At 36.8% G+C, this 17320-nt stretch overlaps 1 protein-coding gene and 1 long non-coding RNA gene across 4 annotated transcripts in view; one reads left to right on the top strand and one right to left on the bottom strand.

Annotated features, from left to right (window-relative positions):
• The window catches only part of Frmd3 (FERM domain containing 3), a 257160-nt gene extending 240032 nt beyond the window's left edge, over window positions 1–17128 (top strand). For 2 of the 3 annotated variants that reach the window (XM_046462435.2, XM_046462437.2), the window contains one exon: window positions 11984–15554. In XM_046462435.2, the coding sequence (XP_046318391.1) occupies window positions 11984–12576 (593 nt within the window). In that variant the 3' untranslated portion in view covers window positions 12577–15554. Of the gene's footprint in view, window positions 1–11983; window positions 15555–16906 lie in introns of those variants that run through there. The other variant, XM_046462436.2, reaches the window with a different exon arrangement.
• Window positions 740–11720, bottom strand: LOC131424866 (uncharacterized). The gene is made up of 3 exons (XR_009228452.1): window positions 11312–11720; window positions 10806–10956; window positions 740–1532 (listed from the first exon to the last, which is right to left on the bottom strand). It is a non-coding gene; the product is annotated as an uncharacterized LOC131424866 (long non-coding RNA).
• Window positions 17129–17320: the final 192 nt, after the last annotated feature.

Raw genomic sequence — 17320 nt, 5'->3', positions numbered from 1 at the left:
GTTTTCACTTTTTGCATCAGATGTCCTGTGGGTCAGACAAATGTATAATGACATGTATTCATCATCATAGTATTATACAGAATAATCTCACTGACCTAAAAATCCTCTACTATTCCTGTCCATATCTCCTTTCCCCTAATCCCTGACACTGATCTTTTTTACTGTCTCTGTAGTTTTGCCTTTTCCAGAATGGCGTATAGTTAGAATCATACAGTATGTTGCCTTTTCAGATGTGCTTCTTTCATTTAGTGATAAGCATTTAAGATTCCTCCATGTCTTTTCATGACAATACTTTTTAGCACTGAAAAATATTCCATTGTCTGGAGGCACTCACTGCTTTTTTTACCCAAAATTATTTTGTCATTTGTGAGCACTTTCTCCATTTATCTTTTTGAAAATGAGTTGGTATTTGTAATTCAGTAGCATTGAAACTTAGATTAATGAGAGAATAAAATTTTCAAAACATTGAGGCCTTCTATTCAGGAATATTGTTATGCTTCTTCATTTATTGAGATTTTCTTTTATGTCATCTTGTTATGTTTTAACATTATCTTTGTGGAAATTTTGCATATTTCTTATTATGGATATTCCTGAGTATTATATGACTATCTTACTTTGTACACTTAGCTGTTCTGAATGAAGTTTCTCATTATCATATTTTTATATTGTCTTTACTGCTTTTATATGTGGATCTTGCTTTTGAACAGTTTACTGAATTTCCATTAATTATTTCCCCCGGTTTATTTATTTATTTTTTAAATATTTTTTTAGTTGTCAATAGATCTTTATTTATTTATATGTGGTGCTGAGTATGGAACTCTGTGCTTCACAAATGAAAGGCAAGCGCTCTACCACTGAGTCACAACCCCAGTCCTCCCTCAGTTTATTTTAATCTTTATTTCATATAGATAATCCTATCATCTAAAAATAGAGCTTAATATCTTTTCTAATATTTATACTTCTTATTTTTGTCTTTATCATATTGTATTATCTAGGGCCCCTAGAATTATATTGCTGTGTAGTGAGAGATTTTTGTCATGCTCCTGATTTTGGTGGAAATTCTTTTAATGTTTGGCTATTACATGTGTTTGCCATCATACATAAACTTCATTGCATTGAATTTTAGATTAATGAAAGGAGAACTCAATTTTAAAAATATTGAGGCCAATTATAGAATCTGTAATTCTAGTCCTTACTTTTTAGGAGATAAAAATTTAATGAAAAATCCACAATAAAACTGTAGCACGGTGCGATGATTGATTGTGATGATAAACAGATCCACAAGATGGGATGACAGCTGCCCCAGTTTAATGCCATCCAGCAGTCAGAAATGGGGAATTCTAATTAACACTTGTTTTGATAATAAGGTGATTTGTTACCCAAAATAACAAGTCCAGAGGCAGATAGGATTCCAGGGTTGAGAACCAATTTCATTTCATCTCCCTCCACTTCTCTTCCCTGTTGGCCAGGATTTCCCTCAGAGCTGTGGCCATTGGCATTATAGGTTGGCTGCCAGAGTTTCTGCTGGTCTCCTTTAGTTACAGCAATGACAAGAGATAAATAGAGTCAAACCTTTCCAGAATGTTCTTCTTAGAAGCAAAAAAAAAAAAGTTTCTCAGAAGTTCAGTCCCCCCCTCATGCCTTATTTTCTCTCTGTCCTTCAATTTTTATTTTCAGAGTCAGCTTCTATGCCCATTTCTAAACCAAAGGTGACCAAGAGTCTAAATTACTATGATGGGTTAGACTAATTATTGTGGGAAAATGTACAATGAGGAGTCAACCATGGTATTCTGGGATAAAAAGCATCTATATCAGACTGGGAGTGGGAAGTAGGAGAGCTTTCCTAGAGGAGGTGACCCCTGGGGTCTTAAAGAATAAGATCCATTTGAGTGCAGAACATTTTCAGAAGAGGCAATAGTCTGTACAAAGGCACAGAGACATGCAATGACATGACACATTTGGCACCTCTAAATAAACTGATAGGGTAGAAACATGGGGTAGCAGAGTGTTTTTGTGTTAAGCTAAAGAGTTTAGTTTAATATTTAGCCTGAAAGGTGTGAGAAACCTTCTAAGAAGAGGACTGATATAACTAATTGACATTTAAAAATAATTATTCTGGAAATAATTCCCAAGAAGTCACACTGAAGTCAAGAAAACCAGTTAGGACGCTATTGCTATTATTCAGTTGAGAAGTGGTGTGAGTAAAGAGACAGGTGTGGCTTTGAAAGCGGATAAGAGCAGAGTTTGGAGAAGTTGGAGACAGATGTGAGCAATTGGTAGAAGAAATATTGGTCAACGCTGAGATTGCTGGTTTGGGAGACTGAGTAGAAAGTTGTGCCACTTACTATATAGTGAGTGATTGAGGAGAGAAAGAGTTGAGTGGGAGATGATATAGTTTGGTTTTGGATATATTGAAACTGATGTTCCTATGTATAGTTGTGTGGAACATCTGAAGCTCATTGAAGGGTTTTGAGTTGAGATATTCAGTAACATGTATTTCTCAAGCTAAGTTGTGTTCTACGTTCTTGTGGCAAATAAATTTGGGAAATGTTGGGTTAAATAAAGTGAAACAGATTTCTTCTCTCCGGGACCTCGCATACATTTTAATATGCCAAATTATTATTGAATGCTTAACCTGTGTCAGGAACTTTACATGCATTGGCTCATGAATTCCTCTGCATACAGTATTGCATGTAATATGTCCTGGAATTTTGCCCATTTTATTGATGAAAGGAATGATATAAAGTAATTTAATACCTGATCCATGACAATTTGTTCAAGGTCAGGATTCAAGTCCAGAAAAGTGATTTCTGAACTTACACTCTTAAAGTTGATAGTAATGTCCCAAAGGATAATAGAATGTGCACAGTTTTGCAAACTTCTCTGTAGAACATTCTTTTCAAGAATTTTAAGGAACACTGATAACCTGTAGTTATCAGGTAGAGCAATTCTGCAGTAGCATATCAGAGCCATACATATGGTTGAGACTTCAAGGAAGAAGGTATAGAGTGAGAAGACCAGAGAATTGAGACCACTGCAAAGACAGGAGAGGAGACTGTGAGGACAGAAGAAATAGAGTCATTGAATGAAAACCAAGATAGTATAAAGTCTCAGAGTAGGAGGACACACACACACACACACACACACACACACAGGCTTAGAAATATGGTGGTGATTGGAGACCTTGATGAGAGCCATTTCAGTGGGCTGCCAAAGCAGCTAAATGGAAATGCAAAGACAATGATTGCATGAATCATCCACATGAGCTCTAGATATCAAAGTCATGCAAGATGATTATAATATGGGTATCAAAAGAGTTAGTAAGAGTAGATGCAAAACCAGGAGGTCATCAGGCGATGGTCATAAGGGAAAGAGAGTTCAGTCTTCAAGGACAGAGTCTGTAAGGATGGGGAGGGAGTGAAAAGAATAAGCCACACCGCCAACTCTGCTGTGGGAGAGGACTACCTACCTACATGAAAGGCAGTGTTCCAGATTCCAGCTGGGGTTCAGGGATGGGGAGGACATTAGGATTTGCCATGCACACGTGTCTTTATCTAAGTTTCCATTTGTGTATACTTTCCTGAGTCACTGGGATGACTTTTCATAGGTTTTTAAATAGAATGAACCAGCAGCCTTCCAAAGATGTTCATCAGGTACATGAGTTACAGTTAAAGGATTAAATTTTATTCTCAAAAAAGGAGAGAGAAATTTGTAAGAGGTTAATGGTATACTGTCTTGAGAAATTTTGGAAGTCTACATGCTGCTTATAATGGTTAGAAAACATTTTAAGTCATTTAACGTATGACTGATAGCAAATGTAGAATATAATAAGTTTTAAAGTTTATTTTATTTCTAACAAACTGTTAGTCCCCATGGCAGCAAATGACTTTTGTTTTATGGCTTCTATGTTGGCTATGATACAATCATAGGAGAGCTGACATACAATTGTCATTAAGAGTGATTAGGCAAACATTTTGAGAATAAAAGGAGCATTTTAGTAATACTATCAGGACCACACCCACACAGTGGAACTGTCTAAGGTAAATGAGGACAAATTGTAACCCTATACATAATGAAATTGTTTCAGCAAATAAAATTGGGCCAGTAACAGAGAAGGTTCTTCCTCTATAATTAAGAGGTGAGGGTCCCTTCAGGCTTCTCAGATTCCCTTCTCTTCAAGCAACATGATGGTTTGCGGGAAAAAAATGTCATGGGCTTTGGAGCCAGACAGGATTGGGTATAAAGCCAGGCTCCATTGTTTCCGAGCTTTGTGATCTTGTGCAAGTTACTTATTCTCTTTAATCCTTAGGTTTCCTCTGCATGATTATTTACTTCAAAGTATCCAGCCCTATTCATTAAAAAATCTTAACTCCCTTCTTGTTCCACCACTTAAAGTCTCCAACTTTAAGTCAGAGAGCTTATTGACAGGCATAGTCTAAGATGGAGTCACAGAATGCTGGAACTAGAGGGATCTGGTCCATTTTATAGGTAAGAAGTCTCAGACTATACAGCTGGAATGATCTATCTGAGATTGCTCTAATTGTTATGGCTCACCTGGGGAATGGACAGGTGACCTGCCTTCCAGGCCATTGCTCTTTCCATTCCATATATTTTCCAAAGATAGAGTGATGACCCATTCTGCCTCCTTCTCCTACTCCTCCCTCACTTTCTCTTTATCCTCAGTTCAGAATATAGCACACCTCCTGGAGTGTCACTTGCTAAGCTGATAGAGTTTAGCCCATCTTGAGAAGGTTGGTTCTTGTGTTCGCAACAAATATATGCCCTCTGCAGAGACCCACCAACTGTACACCCATTTGTTCTGTGGTTGTCCACCCTCTCAGATCCAGCATCTCCCTTTAACAACAAAAATCTTGTAATGTTCTTGCTCAAACAGAGATGCAACACATGTAACTTTAAAATAAAAAACTACATGTAAAGTCAAAATGTTCTAACTGTAATAGAAAGAGAAATTAGAAAGTCATTCTTAATTAAATAAGAATCTCCAAAGGCTTTTCTCAAATAGGACTCACTAGGAGGCAGAACAAAGGAGTGAGATGCTTGGAATGGGGAGGGGTGGGTGGATGGAATAGATGTACGGTGAAAATGTGTTACTTTGCAAGCAACTCCAATACCTTTGGCATCTCTGATGTTGATGGTGTAATATTCTGAACTGCTAAACAACTCTTAGCAAAAGAGTTCAACATACTCAATGCTTGCAATCCTGAAAAATTCAAACTATGTTAAAGTGCTACTTCAAATGCTTTAGGTTTAAATGTAAAACAGAGGTAGGTTCTAGATTCAGATCATTATAAATATGTTCATTATGGATAATATCTAATATTTAACATTTGAAAGTTTTTTGGAATGCAAAATAATTCTTCATTTTGTGGAACTCTCCTAAATATTTTAAGATATCTAGTATCCTTGACCCTCACCCACTAAATGGACATCAGCCCCTTCAATCACTGTGATGTCTGAAATGCCTCTATGATCTTCTAAAGGATCCTCCTCTTGGATGAATGGTGGTACCGCTTTACTGCTCTGGAGTTTAGTGGGCATTCTATAATTGGGTGCTAGCACAGAGCTCCTCAAAGGGAACCAGAATAATGGTTGCCAATGATGTCATTTGCCAAAGCCTCCCAGTATGGATGAAGGCCTCACAGGGCGAGCATCAGTGGCCATAACAAAGGAAGCAGTAAATGAGGCTGAAAAGTGTCTGCAAAGTGAGGCAGTATGGTTTTATCCAAATGATGGCAATAAACATGGCAGATTTTAAATGGTAAAGACATTGCCACGTGGGCTTAGCATTATCTCAACAAACCCAAGCTCCAAAGTCAACTTAAGGAGGTCAGTGTAGTTAAATGCAAACTGCAGATGATCAATTATGTTCTGATATCCCCATATTGTCCCCAAAGGACTTTCTTACATTGTTCTCTTCTTTACACTTTTGATCCTTTCTGTAACCTTAAGAGGTGGGGGTGTGAGTGTTTTCATTTTAAGGCATTTTAGTGATGCTTGATAATACCACATTGTTTAATTGATAAAGTCATCATGCACAGGAAACTAGACAAGGGTCATTAGCCAGACTCTTTAGCTATATAGTACATCACAAGTTTCTGGAAACTCTGGCTATGGTATTGGGATTTTGTCACACGCATGCTCAGTTGATAGCTCGTTTCTGTGTAAATGTGAGCAATGCTCATTCTGTTTTTATCTGCCACTAATTTTGCTGTGTGTCAATAAATACCCTATATTTTTCCTTCAGCAATAAGATGAAGAACAGCTTCCTAGTAGCATCCATCAACATTCTACTGAGTAGGTTGTGCTGCTATGATGCATGATGTATCTTTAGGGCATATCATTATATCAGGATCGGTGCAAATGGTGCTAATGGAAATGGGCAGTGTCAGTCTGCTTCATTATACATGGCAGGCATCCTACCTATTGTCCATGGCCAGTCTACTCCATTAGTATTTGTCTTCTGATTCTTGCTACATAAGTTATTATTACTTCTTAAGTTATTTCTTCAAATAAATAATGAAAACAATGGTATAAAACATATAATTTTATTACTATACTAAAATGTAATACATAATTCACCAGAAAAGGTATGTAGGAAACTTTTAGTATCTATCATATAAAGAAAATTACGAAAGTATGTATAACCAGCTATAACATTCAACGAATATTTCTTATTTGTCAGAAACTTTATAGCTATTCGCTAATTTTAATAGGTCTGCACAGTTATGTAAATTGGAAAGCTTTTTACTTTTCCATGATCATTACCATTTCTTCTAAAACAAAGTTCTCAATCTGCCTAATTGAGCTTTGTGGATATATTCAGAAAGCTTCTCAGATATAGATAAAGCAAAATAAATTTATTTATTAATAAATTTATAATTTATTTATTATTGAATAATACTAAGTTAGTGTTCTGGTCTTTATGGAACTCACCAGAAAAGGTATGTATGAAACTTTTAGCATATCTCATATAAGGACAGTTAAGAAGATTTGCATAACCAATTATAATTAAATTCACCTTGTATTCCATAGTGGACTTGTTAGAAAATGAATGTATTTGTTGATTAAAAAATGTTTGATAATAGAGCAAGTGCTGTTTATTGTTCTTTGTTGAGATCATAATGTCTGATTTTTGTAGGTTTTTTAAATTGTCAGCATCACTTACACATCCACAATTTCACTTACCCTCTCCCCAGCCTGGTAAAATAGGTGTTTCTCCTATTTTATAGTTAAACAAACTGAGATCCAAGAATATCAAGTAATCTTTAGCCACTGAAGCTCATAATATGAGTAAAGACAAAGCTGATATTTAAACCCAGGCTGTCCAGGTTTTGATTGGTCCTCTTCCATTGTACTCCAGCTGCCTTACAATTTGAGCACAGAGATGAAGGGAGAGTAATACGAATCTTTAGTACATTACACTCATGTTTAGAAAAATTAGGAAAGGGAAGAAAGCTTTTATATCCCTGCCTACCTCCTTTCCAGGAAAATAAGTGAATATCTATTATTGAGATCAATAACCTAGCAGATGTGAGTGACTTAAAATCTTAGAAATTTGGCTGATTTAAAAAAAATTATAGCATTTTCTGAATGGCATCCTGAATGCCTGAAAAGACCCACAGGTGTATTTTGTGTGGACCATACAGATGTAAGTGTGAATTTTAAAGCTTTTAGATGGTACTCAAAATGGTCAATTCTTTCCAGCCTCCATCGCTCCCTATATACCTGTTCACATTTAGGCACCTGCTTGACCTGTGGAGGTCCTGGCCATTATAATACCTGAATTAGTTACTGTGATTGTTTTTCCCTGAAAATACTGGTTTCACTCTTTACTATTATTCTATTTTCCCCTTACATTTTAGATTTCTCCCAAGAAAAATAAATGAAAGAAGGGGAATGGAGAATGCTAAGAATAAAGACTGAAATTCTCTATAGTGTGGCTAAAAAAAGTCCTCACAAAGAAGGTGACATTTGATTCAAGACATTCAAAGGAAGAAAGCATGAACATATTGAGGGAAGAGTGCTCCAAGCAGAGGGAGCAACAAGTACAAAGGCCCTGCGGTTAGAACATGATTGGCATGCTTGAGGGACAGCAGAGCTGCTTAGGCGGCTGGAGTGGAATGAGAGAGACAGTCATAGGGGAACAGGGTTAGAAAGGTTAGGAATGGGAAGAGGACATTGAGTAGGGTCCTAGACATCCCTAAACAACTTGGTTTTCCCTCTGAGGAAGATGGAAAACCATTAGAGAGTATTGAGAACATGGGTGGCATGGTTCATTCATGTTTTCAAAGAATCACTCTAGATGCTGCGTTGGTAGTGGCCCTTGCCTGCGTGAAGACTGAATAAGGGAGGTGATATAAGAGACTGTTTCAATAATCTAGATGAGAAAGAATAGCAGCTCGGATCAGGGTGATAGCCATGGAGGTGGTAAGAAGTAGTCAGATTCTGGACACAATTTGAAGGTAAAAGCAAAAGTTACTGACAGGTTCAATGTGGGTATGAATAGAGAACAGTCAAGGGTTTTGGTCTGAGCACTTGGGAAAATAGAGATGCAATCTGCAAAATATTTCAGCCTGGAAACGTGAGATTTCTCTTGTCTTCTGGCTATAGGAGAGGGATATAGGAAGCAGAAGATAAAGGGTTGCAAATTAGGGCACTTGAGGAGAATAATTATATATATATATATATATATATATATATATATATATATATATATATATATACATACACACACATACATACATATATAAAATACAAATATATATAATTTATACATAATATATAAGATACAGTAATATATAACAATATATATGATTATATTATACATTGATATATATATATATATTATAGTATTATATATTTGTATTCTATTTTTTTGTATATATTACACATATAATGCTTTTAGATAAGAACAAAGGAGCATGGGCAATCTGTGTAACCAAAGAAGCAAAGAAAAGTAGCAAATGGAGCTAGAAGTGGTAGCAGAGCAGTGAGACCTTCACATAGGATTCATGACTTTCACAGCTTTCCTAAGGGGGTGAGTAACATGAGCCCCCTGTTAGGGATAGGGTGCACCTGCATTTTTAAGTATTAAGCACTCCAAAAGCCATACTCTTTTCATCCTTCCCTACCCTGTATTTTCTCCTTTTAGACATTTTATGGTGGTAGACAACTTACGGCTTTGTTTTAGGCAGATTTTTCACTGCTGTGATTAAAAGATCTGACCAGAACAATTTTAGGAGGAAAAATTTATTTGAGGGCTTGCAGAATCAAACGTCTTACATAGACAGCCAACTCCATTCCTCAGGGCTCATGGCAGAAGACTGTTGCAGAGGAAAGCAGAGAGATACTTCACTCTCCAGATACAAAATATGTACCCCATAGCCATGCCCTCAATGAACCAATTCTTCCAGCAACTCCCCACCTTCCTCCAGTTACCACTCAGTTAATCCCATTAGGGATGAATTCACTGATTAGGTTAAGGCTATAACCCAATCATTTCTCCTCCAAATCTTCTTGCATTATCTTACGTGTGAATTCTGGGGGATACCACATCTATACCACTACAGGCTTACATTTATTTTTTCTTTTTGTGGCACTCTGATTAACTCAGAGGCACTCTATCACTGAGCTACACCCTTAGGTCTTTAAATTTTTTTTTTTAATTTTGTTCTGAGATGAGATTACCCAAGGTTGATAAATTGCTCAAACTGCCATTGAACTTGTGAACCTCTGTCTCAGGCTCCTGAGTTGCTAGGATTACAGGTGTGTGCCACCACACCCTACTTATTTTTTGTTTTTATTGAGATGAAGTTCACACAACACAAAATAACCATTTTGAAGTGAACAATTTGGTGGCATTTAAGACATTCATAGTATTGGCAACTAACACCTCCATCTAGCTTCAAAACATCTTCATCACCTCTAAGGAAAATCCTGTGTCTATCAGTTACTGCTCATTTCTCTCTTTCCCAGTCCCTGGTGACTACCCCTACAAAGCACTTTATGCCTGTGGATTTACCTGTAGTGGATATCTCATAGGAATGGAATCATACATAAGGTGACATTTTTGTGTCTGGCCTCTTTCACTTTTTTAAATATTTATTTTTTAGATATAGGTGGATACAATATCTTTATTTTATATTTATGTGGTTCTAAGGATAGAACCCAGTGCCTCATGCCTGCTAGGCAAGCGCTCTACCTCTGAGCCACAACTCCAGCCCTACTTTGTTGTTTTTTATGGCTGAATAATTATATTTTATTATATGGATATGCCACATGTTGTTTGTGTATTTATCTGCTGATGGACATTTGGATTGTTATCATCTTTTGACTATTGAAACAGCATTGCTGTGAACATTACATACAAGCATTTGAATTCCTGTTTTCAATTCTATGGATGATGTATATACTTAAAAGTGGAATTGTTGAGTTGTATGATAATTCTATATTTGACCTTTTGAGGAACCACCAAACTTTCCACAGTGACTGAATCGTTTTATATTTCTCCTAGCAATGTACAGAGTTCTAAATTCTCAACATCCTCACCAACATTATTGCCATAAAAACAAGCATCAAGTGGTATCTCATTTTGGTTTTGATTTGCATTCTCTGAATGATTCCCTAATGATTTGTGATGTTAACATCTTTTTGTGTGCTTTTTGTCACTGGTAGATGGTTTATACTTTTCATTTCAGGATTGACTTTTGAAACATAAAAGCAGTAATGCACTCTTGTACATTTTGAAGAGAAAAATTGTGAAACATATGCTGGCTTACAGTTACCTAATGCAGCTGGCTGCCAATTTGGTGTCGTATTGTAGATCCATCCTGGGAAAAACTGCTTTGATGCTGTCCTCATTTTCCATTGAGAAGCCAAGACTCAAAATTGGGAGGCTAGCCTTTACACCCAAGAGTAGGTAGTTGAATTTTCCATCTGTAAAAGAAGGCATTGAAAATACATATCCCCAGTAAACTTTCAGAGAAATCCATGCCCTTTGACCAAGTAATCTGCCTTCTAAACATCTGTCTATTGAAAATTAACTGAAACAAAAGGGAGAAGAAGCTTTATATGTGAAGATGTCTCTTAGAACATTGTTTTTACAACTGTAAATTGATCTAAGAGTTCACCAATGGATGGCTAACTTATTATATTAACTAAACAGGAAATTTGGCCTTCTTTATAAGTTATACCAATGAGAACATACAAAATGTTTAAGTTAAAATGTTAAATGAAGAAACAAGATATTCGTTTGTGGACATAGTATGATTGCAATTACAGTATTCCTTACCTAAAATTCTTGGGAGCAGAAATATTTCAGAATTTTCCAGAATTTGGAATATTTTCATAGACTTTACTGATTCAGTATCTCTAACTTGAAAAATTTGAAATCCAAAATTTTTTTGAGCATTGACACACTCAATCAGATTTTAGATGTTTAGATTACAGGTGCTCAGCTAGACCCACAAAATTGTACCTAGAAGGAAGACTAGAAAACAATACATTAGAATGATAAAGAAATTATAGTTTTGCTATGGTATGGTATGGTATGGTATGCTATGCTATGCTATGCTATAGTATGCTGTGGTACACCATAGTTTTATATAGCTTATTGGTTGACAGTTTTGACTTCCAAAAGACATCATTCATAACATAATAATGAATTATTGTTATTTTTATTTTTATAAACATGACCACAGTTGGAGGTTTGCAGACCAGAATCATACACCTAAATGTTGTACATGTTTCCAACCATTTGAAAAGTGTTGGTTATTTTGGTTTAGTGTGTTGATCTTAGAATTTACTCTGTAGAGAATGTCACTAACAGGACTTTGTTTAAAGTCAGGATGCCATAGGATAATTTCATGGATCCCTTAAATTCCATCCATTGTTTTGTATGTACCCACAGGTTTTTGTGGGAAAAGAAAATCTGAACTTTAAAATAAAAAATGTCTCTTTGCAGGTGTTCCATTGCCTAAAGAGGACATTTCTGCTCCCCTGATCTCCAGCTCGCCAGTAAAGGAAGCTCGAGAGTATGAAGATCCCCCAAGTGAAGAAGAAGATAAAATAAAAGAAGAGCCCTTGACCATCTCTGAACTAGCATACAACCCAAGTGCCAGCCTGCTCCCCACCCCTGTTGATGATGAGATTGACATGCTTTTTGACTGTCCATCTAGGCTTGAGTTGGAAAGAGAAGATACAGATTCATTTGAGGAACTGGAAGCAGATGAAAATGCCTTTTTGGTTGCTGAAGAAGAGGAGCTGAAGGAGGCTCGTCGAGCTTTGTCATGGAGTTATGACATTCTGACCGGCCATATTCGGGTGAACCCACTGGTCAAGAGTTTTTCCAGGCTTCTTGTGGTGGGCCTGGGACTGCTGCTCTTTGTATTTCCCCTGCTCCTCCTCCTTTTGGAGTCAGGTATTGATCTCTCCTTCTTATGTGAAATCCGCCAGACACCAGAGTTTGAGCAGTTTCACTATGAGTACTACTGTCCCCTCAAACAGTGGGTGGCTGGGAAGGTCAACCTCATTCTCTACATGCTGGGTTGCTCATGAGGTTAATATCTTATAAAACTAAGGGCTATATTCAATACTAGTGATTTTTTTTCAGTAGATGACTGGTTCTGAATGGACATGGGGTTGCCAACAGATGTTCCTTTCTCATAATTGATCATTCAAACCCTCCATTAGCTTTTCATAATTAAATGCACTTAAATCAAAGATAGATATTTTACTTACGGGTCAGGAAGATGACCTTTACATAACCAAAATATGTTTATTTTAAGTGTAGACAACTATTATAATGCATAATACATTGGACTGAATAGATTTCCCTGTTTTTAATAGTTGGTACCATCACAAGCTATAAGGTTCAGAATCAGAATTTTAGTAAAAACCTAAGGGAAAGTTTTTGAATATAATCCTTAGTGAAAAATGATGTCCTCTAACCAATGCCTATACAACTAAATTTATGCTGGGCTTTCTGTTTTGTTTTTTTAAAACTATTTTTATGTGTTCAAACTATTTTGGTAAATTTTTTGCAAAAAAAAAAAAAAAAAGCCTCCTGGAGTTATTTAAGTATATGGACTGTAAGACTAACAATGCACAAAGGTATATCGGGAATTTTTTAATGTTTTGGCACCAGTTTGTTTTTTAAAATATTTTTGGCTGAACAAGTCTATAATTTGTTATTACTTGCATATGGGATAGAAAATGGGTAGAAAGATACTTTAGTAAGTAAGCTCCCCAAACAGATGATGGGAATGGAGGATGTAGAAACTGAGAGCATTGAGTTGACACAGGGGAGTCCCTTTTTCCAAGTTTTGGACAAGATGACTTGGTACTTTTGTCTGCACTCTGTCCATATATTTGGGCTAGGGAAGCAGAATGTTTTTAAAAGATAGTAAAATTTTAAAGGAAAAATGGTAAAAGATATACCAGTTGATTGTTTATTGTATATTAAAACAAGAGTGAGTGGATTCAGATAGAAATTGAACTAAAGGAAAGTAGTGAAGAAGAGTTCTGGTGAGGCTGTAGGCAGGTGGTGGAAGGCAAAGGGTGTCTTTAATGAAAAGGATGGTGACAAGAGGCATTCAATGATGTAAAGTGCACTCGCTGTCCAGTTGACATAAACATGTTTAAGTGGATCTAAATAAAAGTGGAGAAACTTTAAGGTAAATTTTTTGGTCCCTCATGCCATTCATTGTGATTCTGTGGAAGAAACTTCAAAAATGTGTGTGTGTGTGTGTGAGTGAGGGGGGGGGGGATGAGTGGCTTTTTGATAAATACCAAGATTTATTCTTTATGGTGGGTAATATTCTCCTTTCCTTGCATGGTTTCCTTAAAATCTTAACTTATTCATCATTGGACTTCCATTGGGAAAATGAGAGTGCTCATCAGATGACAAATCAGTTCAGCCTGGGTAGAGAATAAGATAACAGACAAATCCTGTAGTACCTTCCTCTGCACCATTAAATCCATGAGAGAAAGGGTCTGATGCTTTCCCATGCAGAGTACTTACCAACATTTGGTATGAGTGAGAAAGGGTCTGAGGTTTACAGCACAGAGTGCAGGATTTCTTATATAGAGATGGGGCCCACCTATAATATCTCCCTAATGACCCTCCAATGCCACCATTAGCATAATTTCCAAATTGGGCATTCCAGTCAATGGGCAACTCAGTCAATGGAGCTGTTAGTTCTTTATTAGATATTTAATTTTGAAAGTAAATGTTGAAAGTCAGTTCATGAGGCCTCTGTTGAACACATTATAATATATATACTTGCTATTATATTTGCAGGGTTTTCTTCTGGTGGACTTTCAGTGATTTATACTAATATAGAAGTATATTTTCTATGGTTGGAACCTGCAATAATTTATTTTGGACATTTGCATGTAGTCAGCTTGGAAATTGAAGTTTTAATATGTTCTATTCTTTTTTGACATAAGGGTACTCCAGTGTAGTCTATACAAATCTAGTCCCCTTTCTATCATTTTCTTTGAAATTCTAACCAAGACAAATTATCTAGCCCTCAATTTTAAAAAATAATATTAAATAATATATTTAAATTATGGAAGTGCTATATTTTTCATCATAAAATATTTGAAAAATACGCAGGATAATTATCACATGTCATCCAACCATGAGATACATATGCCATTTCCAGCTAGCATCTCTTTTCTCTTAGGCAGATACTTCTTTGTTTATTGAAGATGTTTTCAGGTTACAGAGTTGACAGAATAGGATCTACTTGATTTAAATGATAGCCATCCAAAGCAAAATTGGATTCTGGTTTAGAATCAGAGCCTTTTAAAAATACCCACTTAAGTTGTGTTAGTCACCACTTGCCTGCATCAAATGTGGAGACTGCTTCAAAAGGGAGATGGTATAAGTAGTAGTAAGACACAGAGTTCAAAGCACGTGTGTGGGTATATGTATATTCCATATTATCGGTATATGTGTTTATATATAAATCTGTATATATGTATTTGTATAGACACAACCAATATGCCTTTCACACATAGTTATGCTTATTTTGACCCAGTTGAAGAATTTGTGACATGTTGTTGTTCCTTTCCCTCTCAGATATCATGGTGGGTAAAAACCACAGCTTCAAAGATTTGAATTTTTCATAAAGACTGCTGTGTGTACCTTTGTGGATTTGTACACACATGCATGCATATGGCAAATACATATACACACACAACCTTGTCTTTAGTGCTAATGCAAGTGGGATTATGAAAATAATGTAGGTAAAGTATCATGTATTTCTATCTGTGCTTGGACCATATTGTAAAATGTTATGTATTTGGAGTATTACTTGTGGTTTGTCTAATATTTTTAAATATAACTCTGGGGAAAATTCAAAACACAATTGATTTTATTGAAATACTAGAGAGATGGGGGTCATGATACTGTGATGGAGCCTTACCTTTGTATAGTGAAATCTGCATTTCTCTGTCAACATCCAGATTGTTTTATATGTTAATATGGTGGCAGGAATCCCTAATAAAAATACTCTGGGGTAAAATAATTTTTTTGCAATCATTCAATTTTATTTAAAGTACAGTTGTGTAGTCATCTTAATGGAAACTATAGAAGGTTTCCCTTTAGGAACATAAATTGAGTCACCTTTCAATGGTGATAATATGAAAAGAATCACAGGTAATAGATGAGATTAACCCTCTGCAGAAGTCACCCAGGCCCAAAACAGGAATATTAGCCCTGGATATATGCTCAAATATTAAAGAAAAATATGGTGTAATGTAGTTCAGTGGTAAAGTCTCCCTGGATTCAATCCCCAGTGCCTCCAAAATATATTAGTAATAGTATTAATTAGAGAGCTCAGCATGGTGGTGCATACCTGTGATCCTACCTACTCTGGAGGCTGAAACAAAATGATGGCAAGTTCAAGACCAGCCTTAGCAACCTAGTAAGACCCTATCTCAAAATAAGAAATAAAAAGAGTTGAAGATGTAGTTTAGAAGGAGAGCACTTGCCTAGCATGCCCCAGGCCCTGGGTTCAAACCAAGTACTGAAAATTTAAAAAAGCTCAAAACACTAGAGAAATAGAAAAGAATAAACAAAATTAGGAGGAAAAATTAAGAAATTAAGTCCTCCTTACTTGCCAGGAAAGGCAGCCAGCGAGAGTTGCTTTAGACTCTCAACTCTGTGACACTTGCCTTTAGATCTCTTTTTTTGTCAAAGCCATAGAGGAATCAGCTATTCCATGTCCATCCTCCCCTCCATACAAACTAACCTTGCCAGGTCTTCTACTGAGGATTGGCCCAATGATTACAACTCCATACTTGAACATTAAATCAGGAGGTGTTACTTTGAATGAAAAGAGGAGCTTACAGGAAGAAAACCCTCGGATGTCAAGGAGAATTGGCCCCTAGCTATGGTGGCCTTTTAAGCCTGTCAAGTTCTTACTCAGCAACCTTCAGAAGGATGGGAGTAGAGGGGAGAAAAGGAATTTGGTGGTTAGTGCCCAGGGGTGAGGTGACCTATGCACCTGCGGTCCTGGCTCCAGCCAGTGCTTTTGTTTGGGTTATTCTCTGATGACCCAAAAGACTAACAAAAAAATGACCTTTGGCCACTTATTCAACCTCACCTCTGAGTGAAATCTCCTAAATCCCCTCATTTTCTGCTGAGTCAAACAGAGGAAGGATCACCCACCAACAAGCCCAACATGGAGAAAAGTACTGGGGAGAGGCTTCCATCTTTGGGGTGATTTCTGGGATGATTGTGACTGATGGGATTTGGGTCTCTTTTGGCCTTCTTTCTCTACTGGGTGGAGATAATGTGCTAAAGGTCCCTGCTTACTTGTCCTCCTGCTTCTTCTCTCTCTTTCTCTCTATCTTGGACCTGATTTTGGGCTTCCAGTCTCCGTGCCATAAACAGACCCAGCAGGACCTGTTCGTGGTGGGCCCAGCCAGGATCGGCTCTCCATGTTCCAGCCTCGGTCTGTGACTGGGTGGGTAAGTTTGGTGGGCCTACCCAGTGGGCTCAGCTGTCATCACTCTGGAGAGGAAGAAAGGAACCTCAGATCCCAGCTGTGATCTCCAATCCATTTCCAATCCATTAATAAAGCTGACTTTAACCTTCTTCTGGCCATTGTATCTTTTATCTAGTGGAACTAGATAGCGGTGGGTAGGATGGTGGTTAATATTTAGAATCTCCAACCTACAATATTACAGACAAGGAAGGAGTGGAGAAGTTTGCTCCTTGCTGAGGGAATGTCTGCTACAAACATCAGGGAATGTCTGTTACAAACATGGGCCTTGCCAATAGAATAAG

The sequence above is a fragment of the Marmota monax genome, unplaced genomic scaffold (genome assembly GCF_021218885.2).
Source record: "Marmota monax isolate L192 unplaced genomic scaffold, Marmota_monax_Labrador192_F-V1.1 WCK01_AAM20220418_F8-fsc00336, whole genome shotgun sequence".
NCBI classification, from domain to species: domain Eukaryota; kingdom Metazoa; phylum Chordata; class Mammalia; order Rodentia; family Sciuridae; genus Marmota; species Marmota monax.
Note: the sequence above shows the minus strand (reverse complement) of the source record. Positions and strands in the feature narration are given on the sequence as shown.